Genomic DNA, 19,244 nt, shown 5'->3' on the forward strand with positions numbered 1-19,244 from the left:
AAAGACGGAAGGGAAAACGAAAATTGACAAGCAAAAAAGTGGTAAAACGTGGAATGGAATGAACACAAATGATAAGAGTACTTCGAGAAAGGGCGTGGCTCGTGGTGCGAATAAACGAGCGGCGTCTCCAACTCCTGCATCTCGTCCACAATCAGCTGTTTTTGAAGAGGATACGAAACCAGGGTAGGAGTTTTATTTAGAGATATTGATGGAGCGGCGCAGCCTACCTTAACCGAGTAGCGCTAGCAACTGGCGGGCAAGGGGGAAAGAGACCTCTACCTCTGCCATCTTCATCGATGAAGTTCTCAAAGCGGTTTCTGTTTGTTCCGTCGTGCTCCTTACAATTTGCCAATGTTTTTTTTCAAGCGCTCTCTGTTCTTCACAAGAAAAAGCAATCTGAGAGGATTAGGAACATGGGAAATGGTACAAATGTCTGTTCCATTTATGTTTTCACAGCACATTCAAGGAAGTCAAGTTTAAACTTCCGGATGATAATAGAGTGACATTAGGGAAGCCCGCTGCGGATCTCACACATGAGGCATTTCGATTGGCTGTGCATCCCGCCAAAGATCGTGCCATGATTGCCATGGCAACGTTGAACTATGGGGATCTCAAAATTCAGGTTCGTGCCCTCTATTTGTGCTATATGTCTGACTTTACGTTCTACAATGTAAAGTGCTAAGGTGTCTGAGTTCGGTGTGTAATACACATTCATCCTCGTCAAGCCTAAAACAGTCTCATTTACTTTTACGACTTAAGAAGACTCACATGCAAAATCAGAATCGAGTTAGCTTCGGGATACCGTTCCGTGTTGAACAGAAGCTGACAGGGTATCAGTATTCTCTTAATAACGTTGCGCGAGTCCCTTGTGGATATCATGGTGTCTTATTGGATATATCCAATGTCATTTTTTTGGTAACCCTTGAAGCATAAACTGCAGAGGCGGCAGACCTGTCGGGTCGTTGGGTGAACATCCGAAAGCGTGAATCGTTAAACAGTGTTTTTAACTATTTTTTATCGTTGATAATCTGGCGCACAAAATAATAGCAAGGCGAAATTTGTGAAAACTAATTTGGTGGAGGGTGGGGGCGGTTTCAAAGTTCAAGTGATAAGTTTCCTTGAATGGAGCTAAAGGTTACTTACTGGTCGAGTATCCAAGACGAGTACACTAAGGTGGAATATAGTGTGATATGTTCCTAAGTCTTATTTCGGGCGATTCTGGTCTAAGGAGAAGGAGTCCGACTTTCCATGATGTGCCCTGTCTGGAGAGTTTCCATTCCTTAATTGGCGCATTAATTATGCATCTGGACTTCCTTGTCTTAACTGCGTGGAAAAAAAAATCCGTTGATGTTGCCTATAAATGTTATTACAGAAATTGGTTTGAACCCAAGAGTTACATACGTCGATGGAATTTGATCATCCTGGTGAAAGGAGTCCTGAAAAGGACTGGTGGCAGTGGTTGGCGTTTCAACAACTTGAGCAGAAGCCATCTTCAGAGTCAAGTGACTCTGAAGATGACTTCTGAAGTCATGACTTTCGCCGAGTCAGGTTGTTGAAACGTCAGTCACTGCCAACAGTCCTTCTCAAGACTCCTTTCACCCGGACGATCAAATTCCATCCCGGTACGAAATCTTATATGTAACAGGTGTTCCTTAATTTAATTCAGTAAAATTGTTTGTGTGTTGTTGTTTTTCTTTCTATTTTAAGTTTCGTATCCTAGATAAATGTTTGGTAATTGCATCTCCCCCTTATGATTAAGTCGAAAGATGGTCACTGTTTTACATGGTAACACCACGCTACTTTCTTGCTTTCCCAGGATCAGGTCAATGAAGACTTTTCTTCCTCGGACAGTACTCCTCCCATTCAGCAGTTCTCTCTCACGTCTGTGGTATCAGATCGTGATATGCCATTTAATTCTACCTGCGGACAAATATCACTTTTCTGCTATTCGGTAAGCGGGGTGGTATGATTACTATTATATAGCTTCCCTCATGAATAATTTAGTTCCACTACAACTATTGCTCTTCCTACTGCTAGTGCTACTGCTAGTGAATGAATTAACTTTATTTATAGGCGGTAGTAATTTCAACGTAAAATTGGTTTTCAAGTTAGCGGTGTTCCTATCTAGTTTAATCTCAGAGATACGGGCTGAAATACTCACAACAAGTAGTAATTAATTACAAAAGTAAAAAGTTATAATTACAGCTATTTCTAATGTAATACGACAGGAGCCTACGATAACTGGATACTTTGAAATAAAGTACGCAAGGCAGTTTAATAATCTTTATTTAACTACCTAGTTTAATTACTAGTTTAATTATCATGTTTGTCTTCTCTCAAAACGCTTTAAAACTCTTTAATGTTTTCAAATCTCTTACACGGTTTGGTACGAGTGCTAGTGATACTGCTGCTGCTGCTGCTACTGCTGCTACTACTGCTGCTACTGAGACTGCTGTTACTACTACTGCTACTGCTGCGGCTAGTACTTCTGCTGCTGCTGCTGCTACTTGTACTACTACGACAACGACTACGACGTCGTAGAGGACAACTACCACCACCACCACTGCCACTACCACTTCCACCATTACCACCATTGCCACTGCCACCACCATCACCACCAAACCGCTACTACTACCACTATAACTACTTATGATGATGGTGATAATAATTATCATAATTAATATCATTATCATCATCATCATTATCATCATGTCATGACTCTAACAGAAGCTTGGATATAGATGCAGGGAAGTGCTTAATTGGGATGTCTCAATAGTGAATTCTTTGTGTTTTCGACTTAAACAATTTAATTAATAATGTCTACTCTACTTGTGTGGTACAAGCCTTGAAGACAACTCGCAAATCTGAAAACTCCATCAGCTCGAGTGTCGCGAGCTGTTAAATCTTCTCTCATGTATAATTCCTAAAGAGTCCTTCAGGTCACTCACGTTGACTCGAGGTATATTCTCCTACCGATTCAAATAGCCCTTTTGCAACTACAGTTGTGTTTTAAAAGAGAAACACGGGGCACAACATCCCTGTTTAATCCAAAGCATTCCTTGGATTCGCTGTGACGAAGCGCTAAAGGCTCGAAATGTCGCCTTTGTTCTTTTTCTGACAGTGTTAAGTTTCTGTTTATCAACTCATTTCATACAAGCAAGCATTTGTACTCAAAGGGAGAAAGACTAATCGTAACTAGTAAAACAATACAAGGTTTTCCTACACATTTAGAGATCAGAGAGTCTTTCATTGGCGCTGCTCTTTTACTTTTGTAGGTATTTTTGTTGTGTTTAACTTTATTTCATTGTTTACTGTTTTTTTTTTTAATAATGGTTTTAATTTTTTGTTAATATTTTTTTCTTTTGTAAACAGTCTAAAATTCAAAGGTATGTCATGCTGTTATTGTTTTTTTGTCCCCAAAGGTATTCTGATTTGCTTTAAAGTTGATTGCTCTGTTGTTTTATGTTAATAGCTGTTTTGCGTTGTATTCACGCGGGGCCTGCACCTTTTAATTTATTAAACTACCTCATTTATCGTCCTTGTGGTTATTTTAGGTTAACGAAACATGCCAAGTCAACAGAGACAATCCCATTTGACGAGTGAGTACAAATTGATTGATGCTTGTGAGTCACTTTTTTACGTTTTGCCTTTGTGCAATGTTTATCCTCCCACTTTGCATCGTTTCGTTAGTGACGCGACCGACGTTATAGAATTGTCTCTCTAATACGACCTTGTGGGGTGGATGAAGTATATTGACACAGGTTACGGACAAGGTGTTTTATCTTTGATTTTCTCTCAGCGAAGACTGAACCACTTGCACTTTATATAATTATTATTTAGACATGTAATGTAATGTATAATGCAATTCGAGAGTTTTGATTGGCTAAGCCATCATGGGTTATGAGTCCATTATACCATGATCTACAAACACGGCGCTTGTTGGATAACACCCTCCTCGACCTGCAGCATTCTTCATGTCCTACTCAGCCTCATTCAATAATTGCTAAATATAATCAAGGGCCAAACGCATAAAATTCAGTCAAAAATCGGCTGATCACACTCGATTTACTCAGCCTGGCTCACAGAATGCCATTCTGGAGAGAAACGCACAGATAACTATAAATTTCTAACTGGATTTGTCAAAAGGTGCCTGCAGAAATTGTGAAAACAAGCCAATTCTGCTACCGTCACAAACTTAAAGAAAAGCTACCCTCCCCACCCCTGCGCTTTGGTCAGACAACCAACAATCACCTACCCACACCACAGTGTGGGTTCACTCTAATTGGTGATCAAAAGCAAACTATCATTGAAGCCTAGACTAGTCCAGGAAAAATTGCCAATGAAGGCATGCTACAGTGTAAAGTCTGACTTAACAAGGCCACAAACTCTAACTGCAGTTAAAGTCTCAAAGCAGCAACCCCCCCAGCCCTGTGCTTTTGACACACAACTCAGAGTTAGACCTGTCCCTGGGCTGTTTGGCAAAGCAGGCCTTGACGGCAAGCCCCCTCAATTTTGAGAGGCCACAATGGCTTGAACACGGGCTACGCCCGTGCTCAAGCGAAAACTCCAGTAGCTACCTTTTAGCAAATTCGCTCAGATATATAATATATATAACATAATATAATTTTTATATATTTATATTTATGTAGATTTGCCTACCAATGAACCAAGAAACTCATGGTTTCAACAGCTAAAACAGTTAACAAACCTCTGGTTGTCACACTTATAACAGTGTTTGACAATGGTCCAAAGTTAGACAAATTACGAAAGTAAGAATACCTGAAGAAAAATTGGAATGGATGTGTTGAAAATTGGCAACAGGATAAAGGGAATCATGCAAACATTAACTTGTACCCACCTTCCTACTTTTCATAATATAAATATTTCAGGAACAAAATTAGGTATTTAAATAAGTAAAAAGCGGCTTCATAATAATCTAAAACCTAGATGCGTAAGAGCATTTATGTTCTTAAGCGTAATACTCATTCATACCGCCAATTGAATAGTTTACTGTCAAAGTTGAGCTCTCAAAAAGCATGTTACGTGTATAGATTTAACTAGAGTCGTTTTTGTTTTAGTCTTGTCGATGCCACGATAGAGGCCCGAAGACTGTAAGTAGAATTTTCCGTTTCAAGCTAGTTTTCCTGTTAGCAAAGTTGAATTGTTCTTTGCGGTTTGTTCGCACAGGTTATCTTGCTTGTCGTCGTCATTAGTGTCCTTATCATTGTTATATGCATATTATATTCTCTTGATCTAGGCACTTACCATTTCTCTCTTCAGAATTATTTTTGGGCTGTGTATCAATCATTTTGTAATGTTTATTTAGTGATTTAATGCCAAAGATATAGATCTTTGGCATTACAAAGCTTTTGCTTTTATGTCCAAATTGAGCACTCTACTGGGATGAATCATTACTGCTAGCAATTGCGCATGCTCACTAGCTCGCTAGGTTGAGCACTCTGGCATTGCTTAGATGTACCACATACGTGGGACATTTGGGGTGGCTTTATAAGCTTAACCTCCCTCCTAGACATCAGCACTGAACTGATGAGGCTCAGAAGGCCGAAACAGTACTGTCTGCAGTTATTTATTTATTTGTCTAAATATCTTTTTTTTTGGAGGGAGGAGATGGAACTTCAGCCCAACGAAGTGATTCAAGAGGTATATGTTTATTTGACTGTTTCGATCCACTGGTAGTCTTAATAAGGTAGTCAGGCTGGTAGAGTCTTCATTTGCGATGTGAAAAACTTTCTTTTCTGCCTAATATTCCAGACCCCGGAGCCGATATACACTGAAGGTGATGTAATGGCTCTAAAAGAGCAACACGCTGAAGAAATCCAACAGCTCCAAGAAGAATATGAGTACGTAATGGAGGCGAAGCAACCTCCACGTTTATTGTTTCCATTACTGTTATCATTATGATTATTTTATTTTTTGTTTTGTTTTGTTTTGTTTTCTGCAATACATCTGTGTCCGGTAAATTTTGCGAAATAGCTTTTCTAATTTCTATTGCTGACGTGTCCAAAAAGTACTTGGAACCCACTTACGCTCTGATTTCTTTCCAAACCCCTGGCAACCTCTGTGCGCCATGAGTCATAGCCAGTAGTAAGGTATGTCGTCCTTAGAATAAATAATTTACCTTTTTCACAATTATTTAAACAGGAAAAGATTGAACGAGTTGGCTCAAGGACTGTCCCCGTATCCACCTGAATTGGAAACTTCACAAGACTTTGTTGACGGTAAGCCAGCAGTCAGTCGTCTCCCTCCTAGAACAGCACTTCCAACTGTAACAATTACCAACAAATGTTATTGTCATATACCTGATTTTCTCCCCGAACAGCGCACGCTTTCATTGGTTACTTCCAGGTCACATGACATCTAACAATAAAACTGTTTCCCGCCAAAAGTCTCTGAGCGAGCAACATTGCAACATCTATGACGTCAGAGGGTAACAGTGCACTGTTACCCGCGCATGTTGACCGACGACCGCCGTTGCTGTTGCCATTGTTTGTTTGTCTTTTTTTTTTCTGCTTTATAACAAATCACTTAATGACTGGTCCCTCGGAAAACAGTTAATTTTGTCTCCCTCGAATCGCAATGTTTCCCTCGGCTACGCCTCGGGGAAACATTGAGATTCCCGGGAAACAAAATTAACTGTTTCCCTCGGGACCAGTCATTAAGTGTTTATAGCAATATGGACCTTAATCACACGGTGGCCATGTCGAGTCCCGAGGGATTGAAGACCTTTATTTTGCCCCACCGAAACTCGTTCCCAACCACTTCAATTCGAGGCTCGGAGTGCGAAATCTATTGTCTATGGCCAATATGGCCGCTGCGCGAATAAGGCCCATGTACTGATTATAAACAGTTCTCTTGATAATTAAATTTTGCTAATCACAGAACAAAAGAACCTTTGTTCCGACAGCCAATAGATTTCTGATTGGCACATTAATGACAATAGGTGACGTAACGGTGAGTATCGCTATACCACCTGCAAATTTAAACATGTCCAGACATTACATTACATTGTATACATTAATATTATAGATTTTAGAACTATTTGTGTATTTTATCCGATTAGTTTAACACAAAAGTTGTGTTGTGCGAAACTAAATAGTAATAAAATGCCAAGTCAAATCTACAGTTGATTTGTTCCACATCTACCGTACTACGCTCTTGTTTATTACTGAGCACTGTGAACGCAGTTCTGCAAATGTTAACTCGTCTATATATACTTTTAGGAGTCAATTCTTCCCTCTTGGCAGCCTATTTGCATTTTTAAACTTTTTTTTGGCAAATAAAGTTGATATAATTAAATAAAAGATGAAGACATGCGCGTAAGTAGATGCACGGCGAATTTGATTTTGAAACGAGCATGACGTGGAGGCTGATGCGGGGGAATCTTTTTGGATACAAATTATTTCCCTCGCATAAGCATTCATCGCAGGCTCGTTCCAGTCCAACCGTGAGAATACGAACAAGGCCTATTGTCCCCTTGCGTTTCTCCCAATTTCATTATCACTCTGATCATACTTAATATTTGGAGATGGTTATGAAACTCAGCCTGTTTCTTTGTTTCATGTTTTTGTTCGCTGTTTTGGCCCTGATGCACAAACCATACCCTGTTTCTAAAATACAGCCAATGAAAAAGTTTCGATTAATTTATTCAAAACTCAGTTGTGAACTGAGGACAAAAGATTGTGCATGGTCACGGTTAAATTAACATGAAGTGCGACATTACTGTTCTCGCTTTTGAAGTTTTGGGGGTTTCATCTATAGGGAAGGTATCGTTGGCGTTACCTATTGTCATTGTCTGTCGAAGCAAAGAGTCTTTTGTTCCTGTGGTTGGTCAATTTGAATAACAAAAGCAATAGCAGTATTCACATTAGAGGACGGGAAACTCGTCAGACGGGTAACCCGTCTGACGAGTTTCACGTCCTAGTGTGAATTCGCGATGAAAAAGTTATCTAACTTACCGACGTGAATTCACATTAGGACGAGTTTTTAGGACGGATTAAGATGCCGAGGTACTGGTGCGAGATGTGCGTGGTTACCTAGCCAGCAGTCTATCGGCACATTTTCTCCTAAAACTCGAGCTGGAAACCCGTCTAAGTGTGAATTCGTGATGCATTTTGACGAGTTTCTCGTCTAGTCGGGAAACTCGTCGACTCAGACGGATAAGTGGAAGGGTAAATTTGGACGAGTTTCTCGTCTAAAACCCTTCCCGACCCGATTTCACACTTAGACGGGTTACTCGTCTCTAGTGTGAATTCGGCCAATGTTTGCATAACAGATATCTTCCCTGTATGACCTGTGCTCTTTTCTCGGAATTCAGACAACGAATTTTGTTTTTGTTTTTGTTTTTGTCTTGTTTTTTTTTCTTTGTGCACAAAAAAATTCACAATTTCGATTTCTTTTTTTTTTTTTTTTTGCGTTCGACGCATTCAACAAAATTTTGGCGTGGCACAAACCTTCATAATATTCCCTTTGAAAAAGGATAAAACAGGCCAGGCAGCAGGCAGCCGCCTCCATAATGATCATTATGCAAACTTAAATAATAATACCGCCGGGGTTTGTTCAATGGAACGGAAATCTTGGGTAGACTTTGGGATTTGGGATAATATAGTGGAGGGCAGAACCATTGTTATTCCGATTAGGCCTTGCTAATTAGGTATTGTTATGTTATGGTATGTTCGCTTTGTTCTTTTGTTTTATGGACATTAATTATTTCGGATCCGGTATATGAAAGACCAGGCGAAATCTTCCATAGAACTTTTCAAGGGAAACCTTCGTTTGTCCGACAAAGAAAAGTTCTCTGCATGAAATGATCTTTCGTGATAATAACTTGTAAGCAGTGGCTTCTTCTGACCGGCAAATGCAAAATAAACCAGTTTGTCATTTTGGTCCGTTCGTGCTGATAGCGATCACGAGTGATGAGAATTGTTTACAGCTTACTTTTACGATTTTTTTCCTTGTGAATGTTCTCAAATGACCTCTCGTTGAAATGGTCAGTGATACACTTGTAAATAATCGGTACAGCAATCACGTTGAACCCTTCCAATGGCCAGAACGGGATTTTAACGCGGTAGGACCAAGGCGCCTCTGCGAGGCGTGAAATCAGGTGTGCATGGTCGTGTCACATTTGTATCAAGCTGTCAAGTTTTAGTTGTTTTCCCTTCGTGACCAAATGACCTCCACTCTGACGAGTAGCGCTACTTTCCTTTGGTACTTTTTCCTTTAAAACGGTTTTTTTATGCGTTTTGATTGGCTCTGATCTGTCGCAAAACAAAACAACGTCAATGTGAATTCTTTGTTTGTAGTGGAAGTGCACTTAGCTATCAAGTAGTTCACAGGCACCCCACCTTTAAATAATCTGAAAGAAACAATTCAAATTTAACAGAACCCCAACTGGCAGAAGGCAGTTCTACGCTATTTACAAAGCGTGGTGAAGTCGAATCCGGGACAACCGGAAACAAATCCAAATCAAGAGTTGGAACGGGATTTGAACCCGGGACAACCGCATGCAAACTCAGCGTCGTAACCACTGGACCACACTGCCTCCCATTGATACATATGCTTGTTTTGCATTTTAGCTGTGACATCGCCCATAATAATTAAATCACCATCACTTGTAAGACCAGAATCGCCTGGACAAACCAAAACACCGAAGCCGCCCTCAAACGCAAGGTATGACTTAAAGTTGACATGCAATTATACCCGAATGGCTATCACGTTTTGAATCAAGTATTGATCGATGTTAATTATTTATCGTTCAAAGGATAAATGTATCCAAACTAAGATATTTCCTGTCGATAAAATGAATCTCTCCACTAAAAGCAAACAGATGTTTCCATTTCGCTGAGAATATTCTTTTATTTGTCGGACACTTCAATTTTAGACAGTGGCAGTCATGTGGAGCAACGATCTATTTGTGGGTGGCATTTTCATCAAAATTGATGTTGCATCTGTTACGCTGCATAATCCAGAAAGAATGTTATCAGTTGGTTCACTAGCAGTAAGACCAAAGTTAAACCTTTAGTTTAGCTGCCGGAAGTGATGTTCCATCTCACCGTACATTCAGTGAAAACCAGGCACAGACTGATGGAGTTACTGTTGTATTATCACTTAAACATTTTTTTTCTTTGTATTTAAGAGCGTCTCCTCCCCGGAAACAATCAAGGCCACGGATGCCCAGTCTACCCGAGTGGGGCAAAGATCTACCAGAAGATGTAAGTCCATGATACACGCCTTTTGGGCAGGTCAGCCTCAGACGTAACCTGCTTTGGTAAAAACCTTATGAATTGAAGATAAAAGACCGCTTTCGCCCGAGCCTGCGTATCTCGTTGCATTGATATAGAGTGTTTTCACTTGACGTAATCAAATTCTTAAATCAAAGCTGAGAGGTTTCTGAGTTTTTATCGATACCAGCTAAAAAAATTACTTAGAAGTAAATCTTTTTACCAGTTTTAGATCCCGTGGCGCTTTCCGTTTTGAGAATACAGCAATTTGAATTTATTTTCGAATTTTCGCCATGTGTAATACCAAGACAGTAGCTAAGATAAAGCAGTCTGTTTTTTTTAAAAACAGTTTCGCTTTGTGATTTTGGCAAATTAAGCATTACAATCTGTAGGAGACATGTTTATGCTCATTTAGTTCAGTTCACGAGCAAAAAGAGAGGCCTTTCATCGCAAACTGAGCTCCAGATGTTTTGTTGATTCGAGGCGGCCATATAGATGTCCCTCCGAGGAACACCAACATGGCGTCTCCATGCAAAGCTCTGTAAATGTTTGAGTGACATGTTTCAGCAAAATACTCAGAAACGATTCACCAAACATGGAGACCTAAGGAGTTATTTATGTATTAGTCTTTCATAACATTTCATTTTCTTGGCTTCTTTCTTTGAACGGCTTCGGATTTTATTTTTTATAGTCTGACAGTGAAAACACTCTATACTCGCGCAGCAAATCGGCAGTGCACTCGGCGAATCCGCAACTAACGAGAGTCGAAGACGCACGGCAATTCTCTCCATCAGTCGTCGCCAGGCAAGATTTTCCTTGTGTGCGAATATTATGCATATTTTGGATTGTTTTCCGATTAAATTCCTCAGACCTTTCACTTTGCTTTACCAAAAGAATAGTCTTAACCATTGTAGGTGTCAAGACTTTTCATGTTTCAAGTGATTTGATCTTTGACTAATGTATTTGATTTGTTTTAGTTTCTTGTTCGTCTAAATTTGTTTACCGAGAACAGCAGCAAATATCACCAGGAACTGGGTGAAAAGACACGTAAAGTGGTGAGTGAGCTCGAGGTGTTAGGGAAACGGGATCGCCGCCAACAGTTCGTGAAGTCCCGGGCAAACGGCTTCAACATCCGTTCGATTTCCAAAAAGCAGCACTATTATTGGTTAATAGGAGAAAAATTATCGTGCTACACGTGTGACACGCATTTTTGTGCATTTTTTCCCCACACTCTGCGAACCAACAAATCGAAATGACCAAATTTAATGTTTTGACGACAAAGTTGGAATGCATTAGTAAATCTTCATTCTTTCTGTTTACTTCAAACCCGTCCATACCAATTTAGTTATAGGATACTTCGCCCATGTTGTTCACGTAAACAAGAGGGAATAATCGTCAAATAATTCAGATAGATCAAAGTTGTATTCTTAGGTGACGTTTTCGTCGCTGTAGCCGTCGCCGTTTCTTAAACTCCTGGAGTTGCTATTATAAAAATTGTATACGAAATTTGCAATACTAGAAGTAAATTGCCGAGGTTTTATGGTGACCGGCAAACAAGAGAGATTGGTATGGGGCGCGTATTTCTCCAATCCATTCAAATCCCACGAGCATGAAAGATGTCCTCTGTCTTTGCGTTTTATATGAACACCCGAATTCTGAATCAGCAAACATACTAATCCTTAGATTATTCCTCCAATGAAATGGTCAGGATTTACTTTTTTCTATATCTTTCCCTAGGCCACTACTACTGAGTTTCAGACTTGTCTTATTTAATGCGTCAACAGATCTCTCTCACCTCCCTCTCCGTCATCGTGTTTCAAGCGTCCTCCACGCAAATATCCGCTAAATGTGGAGTAATAAGACTAAGAGAGTGCATCCGATAAACCTTAAATATTTGACAAGTCAACAATTTTTGTAAAATAGTGTCATCCAGGGTTTTGTTCCCTTATCGAGATGAAGGGATCGGTGGGGCCTGGAGCAAACCTAAAAACGAATAAAGGGAATTAAATTTTGCACCGTCCAGCAGTGCTTGGCCAAAAAACAAACCAGGTTGTCCCTGTTTGAATAGCCGGACAACCAAATCCGTGAATTTAGTTGCCCATTAGGAAACCCAGTGCGATTAAATGCACGCCGTTTTGAGCTGTTATCACATAGCGATCAAGCTTCAATATCCCATAGTTCTTAGTCTGCGCCTGTGTTTTTTCGCGGAAGTCTGGGTTTAAGTTTTGGCATTTTCATTATGGCGTCTCTACATGTCGGTCATGTATTGGCTCTTGCTTTTTCTTATGTGACAATGTTCTATAAAAGCTACAGATATTCAAAACACGGGAAAATGCTCAGGTGTGGCAAGTCAATTATTATTAACATCACATTACTATCGGACATGGACAATAGAAAGCCGACAAGTAAGTCGGGTGGTAAATTTTCTGTTTTTGGCTGAGTTGTCCGTTATTTTTTCCTCGGGCAACCAGGCTTTGTATTCTACTAAAAACTGGTCTCCTGGTAAACTTTCTGGTCGTCTCGGACGACCGTTTCGAGCACTGCCATCCATATATACCAATCTCGACTTCCTGAAAATTTGGTACACCTTTTTTCATGTCAAAATTAATACATAACACCAGTTAAAGTTATAGATGACGTTCTCATGGTCATTGTCGTTGCCCTTGCGTTTGCGTCCTTACAGCAACGGGTCATCAGGTTTTTCTAAATGCCCAAGCCGTCACAAGATCGTATGGGGCTCCTCTTAACTTGTCCAAAAGAATGGCAGTTACCTCGAAGATAACCATTTTTCCACAATTTTTTGTATTTGAAACACTGAGTTAGAGTCGGGAAGTTAGAAATCTGCATTTTGAAGTGATATCATCATGATTCTGGATCTTCTTCTTTGCTTTCTTAGATGCAAGAACGATATGAGCTTCAAATGGCGGTGCAAAACAGATTGGCTTATTCAGATGACCCTGAGACACAGGGAGATACAGGTTTGAGAAATTTCTACGGTAACACCGTTATATATACCAGGCCCCAGTTGTTCAAACGATGGATAGCGGTATCCGCCGGGTAAATCACTATCCACTGGATAACTCAATTGGTTTTGCAAGTGTTTATCCGCTAGATAGTGATTTATCCGATGGATAGCGATATCCATCGTTTGAACAACTGGGGCCAGGTGTTGTGAAATAACGTTGAATGCCAATTTGTCTCGGTAAAACTTTGCATCTCGGTTTCTATCTAATCTCCAATTAACGTTGCAACATCGTTCCCCATTAATGTTTGGGCATTGGTGTCGGATAGCCTGGTTATGTGTAGTTGAAGCAAATTGGTTGTTGACATGCGAAAAATGCCGGAAACCTGGCTAAAAATTGAGGAGTTTTGTTGTGCAACAAAATATTGGGTGGAATATTTGATCGAAAAAGAACTTTACCTTAAACTTCACACTGTTGCTCCTTATTCCGAAGTCGCCGTCATATTAGAATTTTTTTGTTTCTATTCAAGTCAGGCCTTCTACGCTCGCTCCTTGGGTCAAAATCCTTTAACCTCGAAAGCCAATTCGACGTGCTCATAATTTCGGTCTTCGTTGGTTTGTGAGGCGTCTCTGTCTGGGCCCTTGCATGAAAATGCCAACGCCCTTTGCCTCGTGTCGATTTGTTTCCATTTGAGAGTTAACGAAATTATGAAATCACCTTTGATGGATAATTTTATGAAGACTAGGTGATATGCGGTCAACCCGTGACGTCCTTTTACCCCAAGGTTTTCAAAATGTCCATTTACAACATTGTAATTTGAGCAATAACGTGGCTGTTTACGGTATCACGTGTCTCAGTATTCAGTACTATGTAACATGTTTCGTTGCAGATGTTTGTCTTCCTGCAGTGTTCATGCCAACACGCACCAGTCACGTGTACTCTCCCAAGGCCCACTCATACTTTCATCCACCAGGTAATGTACAAAGTGCACTCCTCCGTCAACATTTTTTTTTTTTTTTTACTATTCTTGTGTTATCTTAGTGTGTGTTGTTAAAATTCATGTTAAAAATTAATTTATTGATAAAAAAAAAAAAAATCTAAGCGCTAAAGAAAATTCACGTTAACCCTTACGCGCAAATTTGCGTAAACGTGTCGTACTTGATTACGTGACATTGCCCGGAAATTTTGAATGTAAAAATAAAAAACAGTTATGGACAGTGTTTTAAAGCACTGATCCACGAGGTCTCAAAGCCATGGATGAAGATGATACCATTGTTCCGGCAAAGAGACTAAAAAACTGTGTGGAGGCTTTTCGTGACACAAATGCCGGAAAACCATTGCAGGTACGTCGCGGGCTTACTTTTTGCTAATTGTTTACATTTTCGCCGGGTTGTTTGCAGTAGTAAACTCAGTATGGGTACCGGTTATGATAAAATTGATAAACTTGTGTTAGTGAGCTGATCTCAGATACGACAATTACTTTTTCGCTCGACGAAACAGATCTGTCCTTGCGTAATATGTAGCTCTAACAGTGCACACGATATTGTTTTGGTATTGTCTATCATTGTAGTGCCATGGTAGAAGTCTTGGGTAAAAATAGCCTGAGAAGACATGTGGTTACTAGCAAAGTACTGAACCCAGAAAGATTGAAGAAAAAAATGGGAAGTGAGAAACATTGGCTTCTGGGCTGACATGTTGATAAAACTTTTTTTCACCACAAGTTTAAGCGTGCCCTCTGAGCATCTGACAGCTTTGTAATACCGAAGTTCACTGAAGTAAACCCCTGTTCGGGGGTTAGTGTTTGGATGGGAGACCAAAAAATAATACCCCCCCATAAAAAAACAGAAGCATCGGACCGAAAATACTATTAACGCTAACAAATGCGAACTCAGCAAGGTACAGATTTTGTTAGCTTGCTTTAAAAAAAATATTGATGCAAAAGTAAATAACTATTGATACACAGTTTTTAGAAAAAGAGCAAGGAAGTTTTCCAGGACGGTCGATCGAGAATAACATATTTACGACATGAAAACAACATTATTTTGAACCGTGAATATAGAATATAAAAAGTTACGATCAGCGACAAACATTTTGGGGGATTTTTGACGTTCATTTTTTTTTGTACGTTTTGGCTGCACAAATAAATCGCAAAATCGAAAGTGACATCGCCGGAATTCAGCGGGCGCCGTGATTAAGTTACCGCGGCATGTTTACTCGCCAAACAGTGAAGTATCTGTGTCAAATGATGGCAAGATACCGTTTTTTTTTGTAAGTTTTTTTTTTCTGTCAAGTGTTATAAAGTTTGACAATGAAATGAGCGAAGTCAAAACAAAGATCACAATCGCCCAACTCTTGTTTTTATGCAAAGTCAAAATTTACTCTCCAAGACGCGTACGACGTTATTTATCACCAGGTAATTCCATCATTTTGGAAATAGCAGCTACTTTATTATTCATCTGCGTCACATTTTTTCACTGATTTTGGGGCTCATTTTGTTGAAACTCAAGCACGCTTCCAACAGGCCTGTGAACCCTTCCTGCTTACAGAGCAATAAAAAAAACTTCTCCCATATCACATTTCAACCTTAAGCTCGAAAATTCAATACACAACAACATGATATTATAATTCACAAAGGCAGAAAATACCACAGAAATCCTTTTCCAGCGAAAAATTTATTGAAAACAAACAACATATTTGCTCTTAGAGGCGAAAACCTCTTCCTATTTCATTGCGTGCGTGAAGACAAGAAACTCAATCGTGTCAAATTACCATGTACTTCAGGTAAATACAGCTCACTTTGATTTCGCTCTCGACGGCGATAGATTGTTGTCGAAGTCCAGTACATTCTCGTCGCTTTTGAGATTCAGGTCGTGTTGTTTTTCCAATTGACTGCCGAGTTTATCCAACTGACTTTCCATTATTGAGCTCCATAGGGTATATTTTGTTTAAGGATCCACTAAAACGCCATTCGCGTTACACTTACCAGGGGAGTGACAGGCAAGACTTTTACCGACACGAAAAAAAAAAAAAAAAAAAAAAAAAAAAAAAAAAAAAAAATAAAACAAACAAACTAAACGCAGACCTCGACTGGGTTTGCCATACTGGCAACCCAGTAACTAGACATCTTTTCAATTCGAATTCCTCCCTTCTACTCACCTATCCCTTTCTGATCCTCTCGAGTACTTCTATCGTACTCCACCCCACCCTCCCTTTACAATGTTCCTTGAAGATGTCAGTATACTACTTTCAATTTCAACCTAGTTCGAAATTAAAATGACCTATGATGAAATTAAAATTAACCTGAATTTAAATTTAACCGTAACAAATACATTCATTTTGGCTGGTGGAAATGTCGCAGTATAACTTTTTCACCGGCGCACAGGGAGAGGGGGGGGGGGGATTTTTTTTTTTTTGAAAGGATGGGAGAAGGCAGGAATAAGGGTGTATTAACTGGAAGGGAAGTATTACCGCCAGTGCATTATTGCCAATGAAATGTAAATTGTATGCTACCAAAAACGCGAAATTAAGTGATTGAAAATATATAATTTTCGCAAAATCGTCATATTTAATTGTCGCGAAATATGCACACCTCAAAATCGCGAAATAAACATGTCGCGAAAATTTCATGTAATAAAGTACTATGAGTTCATCCATTAATGATTAATAATGGTAACTGAACTGAGTGGAGTGCAATTGGGTCTGAAATCATACGTGTGATTCAAAAAATCGAACGAGCGCGCAGCGCGATTTCGATTTACAATCACAAGTATGATTTCAGACCAAAATTGCACGACACGAAGTTCAATTACTACTTTATTACATCCATTTAGAAATCACACAATAATTATTTAATCGATAAAATACAGGATTTTAGTCAGTACCAATATTTTATTGATCCAGTTGGGAACAAAAGTTGCAAAATTCGCCACACAATGGTTTTTCTTTGTCTTTCATTTTCCTGCAATTTGATTGGTTACCTTAAAGAAGCCTTGGAATCTGATTGGTTGTTTTGTTTTAGTGTTCCTTTCTCATTGGCTGGGAAAAAAATGCTGCGATTTAGAGAGCAAAAAATAGTACGATTTGGAAATAAATCGCGTTGCTGAGAGCCAATCAGATTGCAAGGATCAGCAGTGATTTCTAAATGGTTGTAATAAACCTTGGAATTGAATATCGGCCCTCATGCAAACCTGACCGGAATTTTTCTCATCAAAACTAATCCAGTAATAGCAAGGACCAAGAGATGATGAGGAGAGAGAACACATCCCCATGCTCCTTTTTTATCATCAGTTTTTTTTTTTTTCAATCTGTTTTTAAGCTTCGCGCCAAAATGTGAAAGTTATTTTGGAGTGGTCTAATCTCTCGACTCCGGATCGAGCGGGTCCGGGTTCGGGTCCTGGCCGGGGACATTGTGTTGTGTTCTTGGGCAAGACACTTTACTCTCACGGTGCCTCTCTCCACCCAGGTGTATAAATGGGTACCGGCAAAATGCTGGGGGTAACCCTGCGATGAACTGGCATCCCATCTATAACTAAACACTAACTCACCCAAGTTTTAAGTTCTGATTTTAAAAAAGACACCTGTTTATTTTAGCTGGAATTTTCTTATTTATTGGTCCGCCATTACTAACTTAAAAAATCTTGAGAGAGCTGGGTCGAGGAGAAAATGACGTCAAACACTCACTAGTTTAAGAATGCAATGCGTGTGTACGCGCGTGTGTAATATGCAGCACGGGATTTTTCGGGCTTTCAGACTTTTCAACCCGTGTTTTATATAAAATTGCGTTTACACGCTGAAATTTTAAGCTAGTGAGTAAATGACGTCATTTTCTCTAGATCCAACCCTCTGAGGTCCAATCGGCCAGTTTTGAACGTGAGTAATGGCGGACCATGAAATCCAAAACTTACACTCAAAATAAACAGCCTTTGGATAAAACTCAAAGCTCAAAATTTTGCCAGTTAGGTGTTAAGCGAACACGCTTTTTTAAAGTGTAAAAGTGTATTATAACAATTCGCAATTAAAGGGCCAGAAAACCGTTTAAAAAATTTTGTGGCAACGTTTTTGTCAACAACTTTGGCTCCAAAACTGGGTTGCCAGCGAGCGGCGATTCGAAAATAAGCTGTTGTGCTTTGGCTGTTATTTGTCCTTTTTCTAACTATTTTTTAAACGAATTCAGTCTTGTATTTTCGAATTAAGTATAAGAAGACGTCAAAAGTGTATTGATGATGTATTTATTTGTGCTAACTTCGCGAAAAAAGACTTTGATGACGTCCCTTTCGACAGGGCAGACATACAACAACGTCGTTTACGCACATAAATGCACCGTTTTCCGGTGAAAGGGCAAAGGATTGGAAGGATACACAGTTAAAGTAGTTTTATTGAAAAAAAATTATCATTGGAAGTATCCCGTGTGTGGTGAATGTGTCTCTCTCACCACTCATCCTCTCTATTGATTGGGGAATGCACGCTTTTTGATACACGGCTCTCGGCGCTGTATCATCTCATTTAACGATCCTTGCAAATATTTACTCATCTAACTTAATTTTCTTTTCAATTTACCTGCCAGCTATGATGAATTCAGTGATATTATCCAGTGATGGATTTTATCTGCGCCATCTTGCAATGTTTCTGTCGCCTGTCATTGGAGATGATCCGGTGGGAACTCTGTTACAGAAGCTCGACCCACGGAGATTCTGATTACAAGTTTCACAGTAATTGCGATGGAAAAAGCAACACGGTTACAATTGTCAAGAAAAAACGATTTCGTTTGGAGGATTCACAGATATCCCTTGGGGTAGGTATTCAACGTTCAGCTATTTTCAAAATCACGGTTTTACGTTACTGCGATAAATTTCTTGCAATTGTTTTTATTGCATATACGCGATTTTAAAGGATTTCGTCGCTTCTAAACATCAAAGTTATTCACTGCCAGAAGAGCAACAACATATCAGATAAATTTTCTGTGCAAATTTTGTAACTTTTTTTCGAAACTTACGGTACCAAAACCAAATTTTCTCGCCCAGATGGGTTACCATATATTGTTACC

At 39.5% G+C, this 19,244-nt stretch overlaps 1 protein-coding gene across 1 annotated transcript in view; it reads left to right on the plus strand.

The window, feature by feature from the left end:
- The window catches only part of LOC137968356 (uncharacterized), a 45,479-nt gene that overhangs the window by 24,943 nt on the left and 1,292 nt on the right, over positions 1 to 19,244 (plus strand). The window contains exons 17-30 of the mRNA XM_068814949.1: positions 1 to 183; positions 457 to 622; positions 1,817 to 1,951; positions 3,373 to 3,386; positions 3,555 to 3,599; positions 5,079 to 5,111; positions 5,622 to 5,661; positions 5,773 to 5,861; positions 6,163 to 6,239; positions 9,594 to 9,687; positions 10,154 to 10,229; positions 11,216 to 11,293; positions 13,135 to 13,216; positions 14,091 to 14,174. The exon at positions 1 to 183 is cut by the window's left edge and continues 136 nt beyond it. Coding sequence (XP_068671050.1) covers positions 1 to 183; positions 457 to 622; positions 1,817 to 1,951; positions 3,373 to 3,386; positions 3,555 to 3,599; positions 5,079 to 5,111; positions 5,622 to 5,661; positions 5,773 to 5,861; positions 6,163 to 6,239; positions 9,594 to 9,687; positions 10,154 to 10,229; positions 11,216 to 11,293; positions 13,135 to 13,216; positions 14,091 to 14,174 — 1,196 coding nt within the window. The remainder of the gene's footprint in view (positions 184 to 456; positions 623 to 1,816; positions 1,952 to 3,372; positions 3,387 to 3,554; positions 3,600 to 5,078; positions 5,112 to 5,621; positions 5,662 to 5,772; positions 5,862 to 6,162; positions 6,240 to 9,593; positions 9,688 to 10,153; positions 10,230 to 11,215; positions 11,294 to 13,134; positions 13,217 to 14,090; positions 14,175 to 19,244) is intronic.

This window comes from Montipora foliosa, chromosome 8 (genome assembly GCF_036669935.1).
Source record: "Montipora foliosa isolate CH-2021 chromosome 8, ASM3666993v2, whole genome shotgun sequence".
Taxonomy (NCBI): domain Eukaryota; kingdom Metazoa; phylum Cnidaria; class Anthozoa; order Scleractinia; family Acroporidae; genus Montipora; species Montipora foliosa.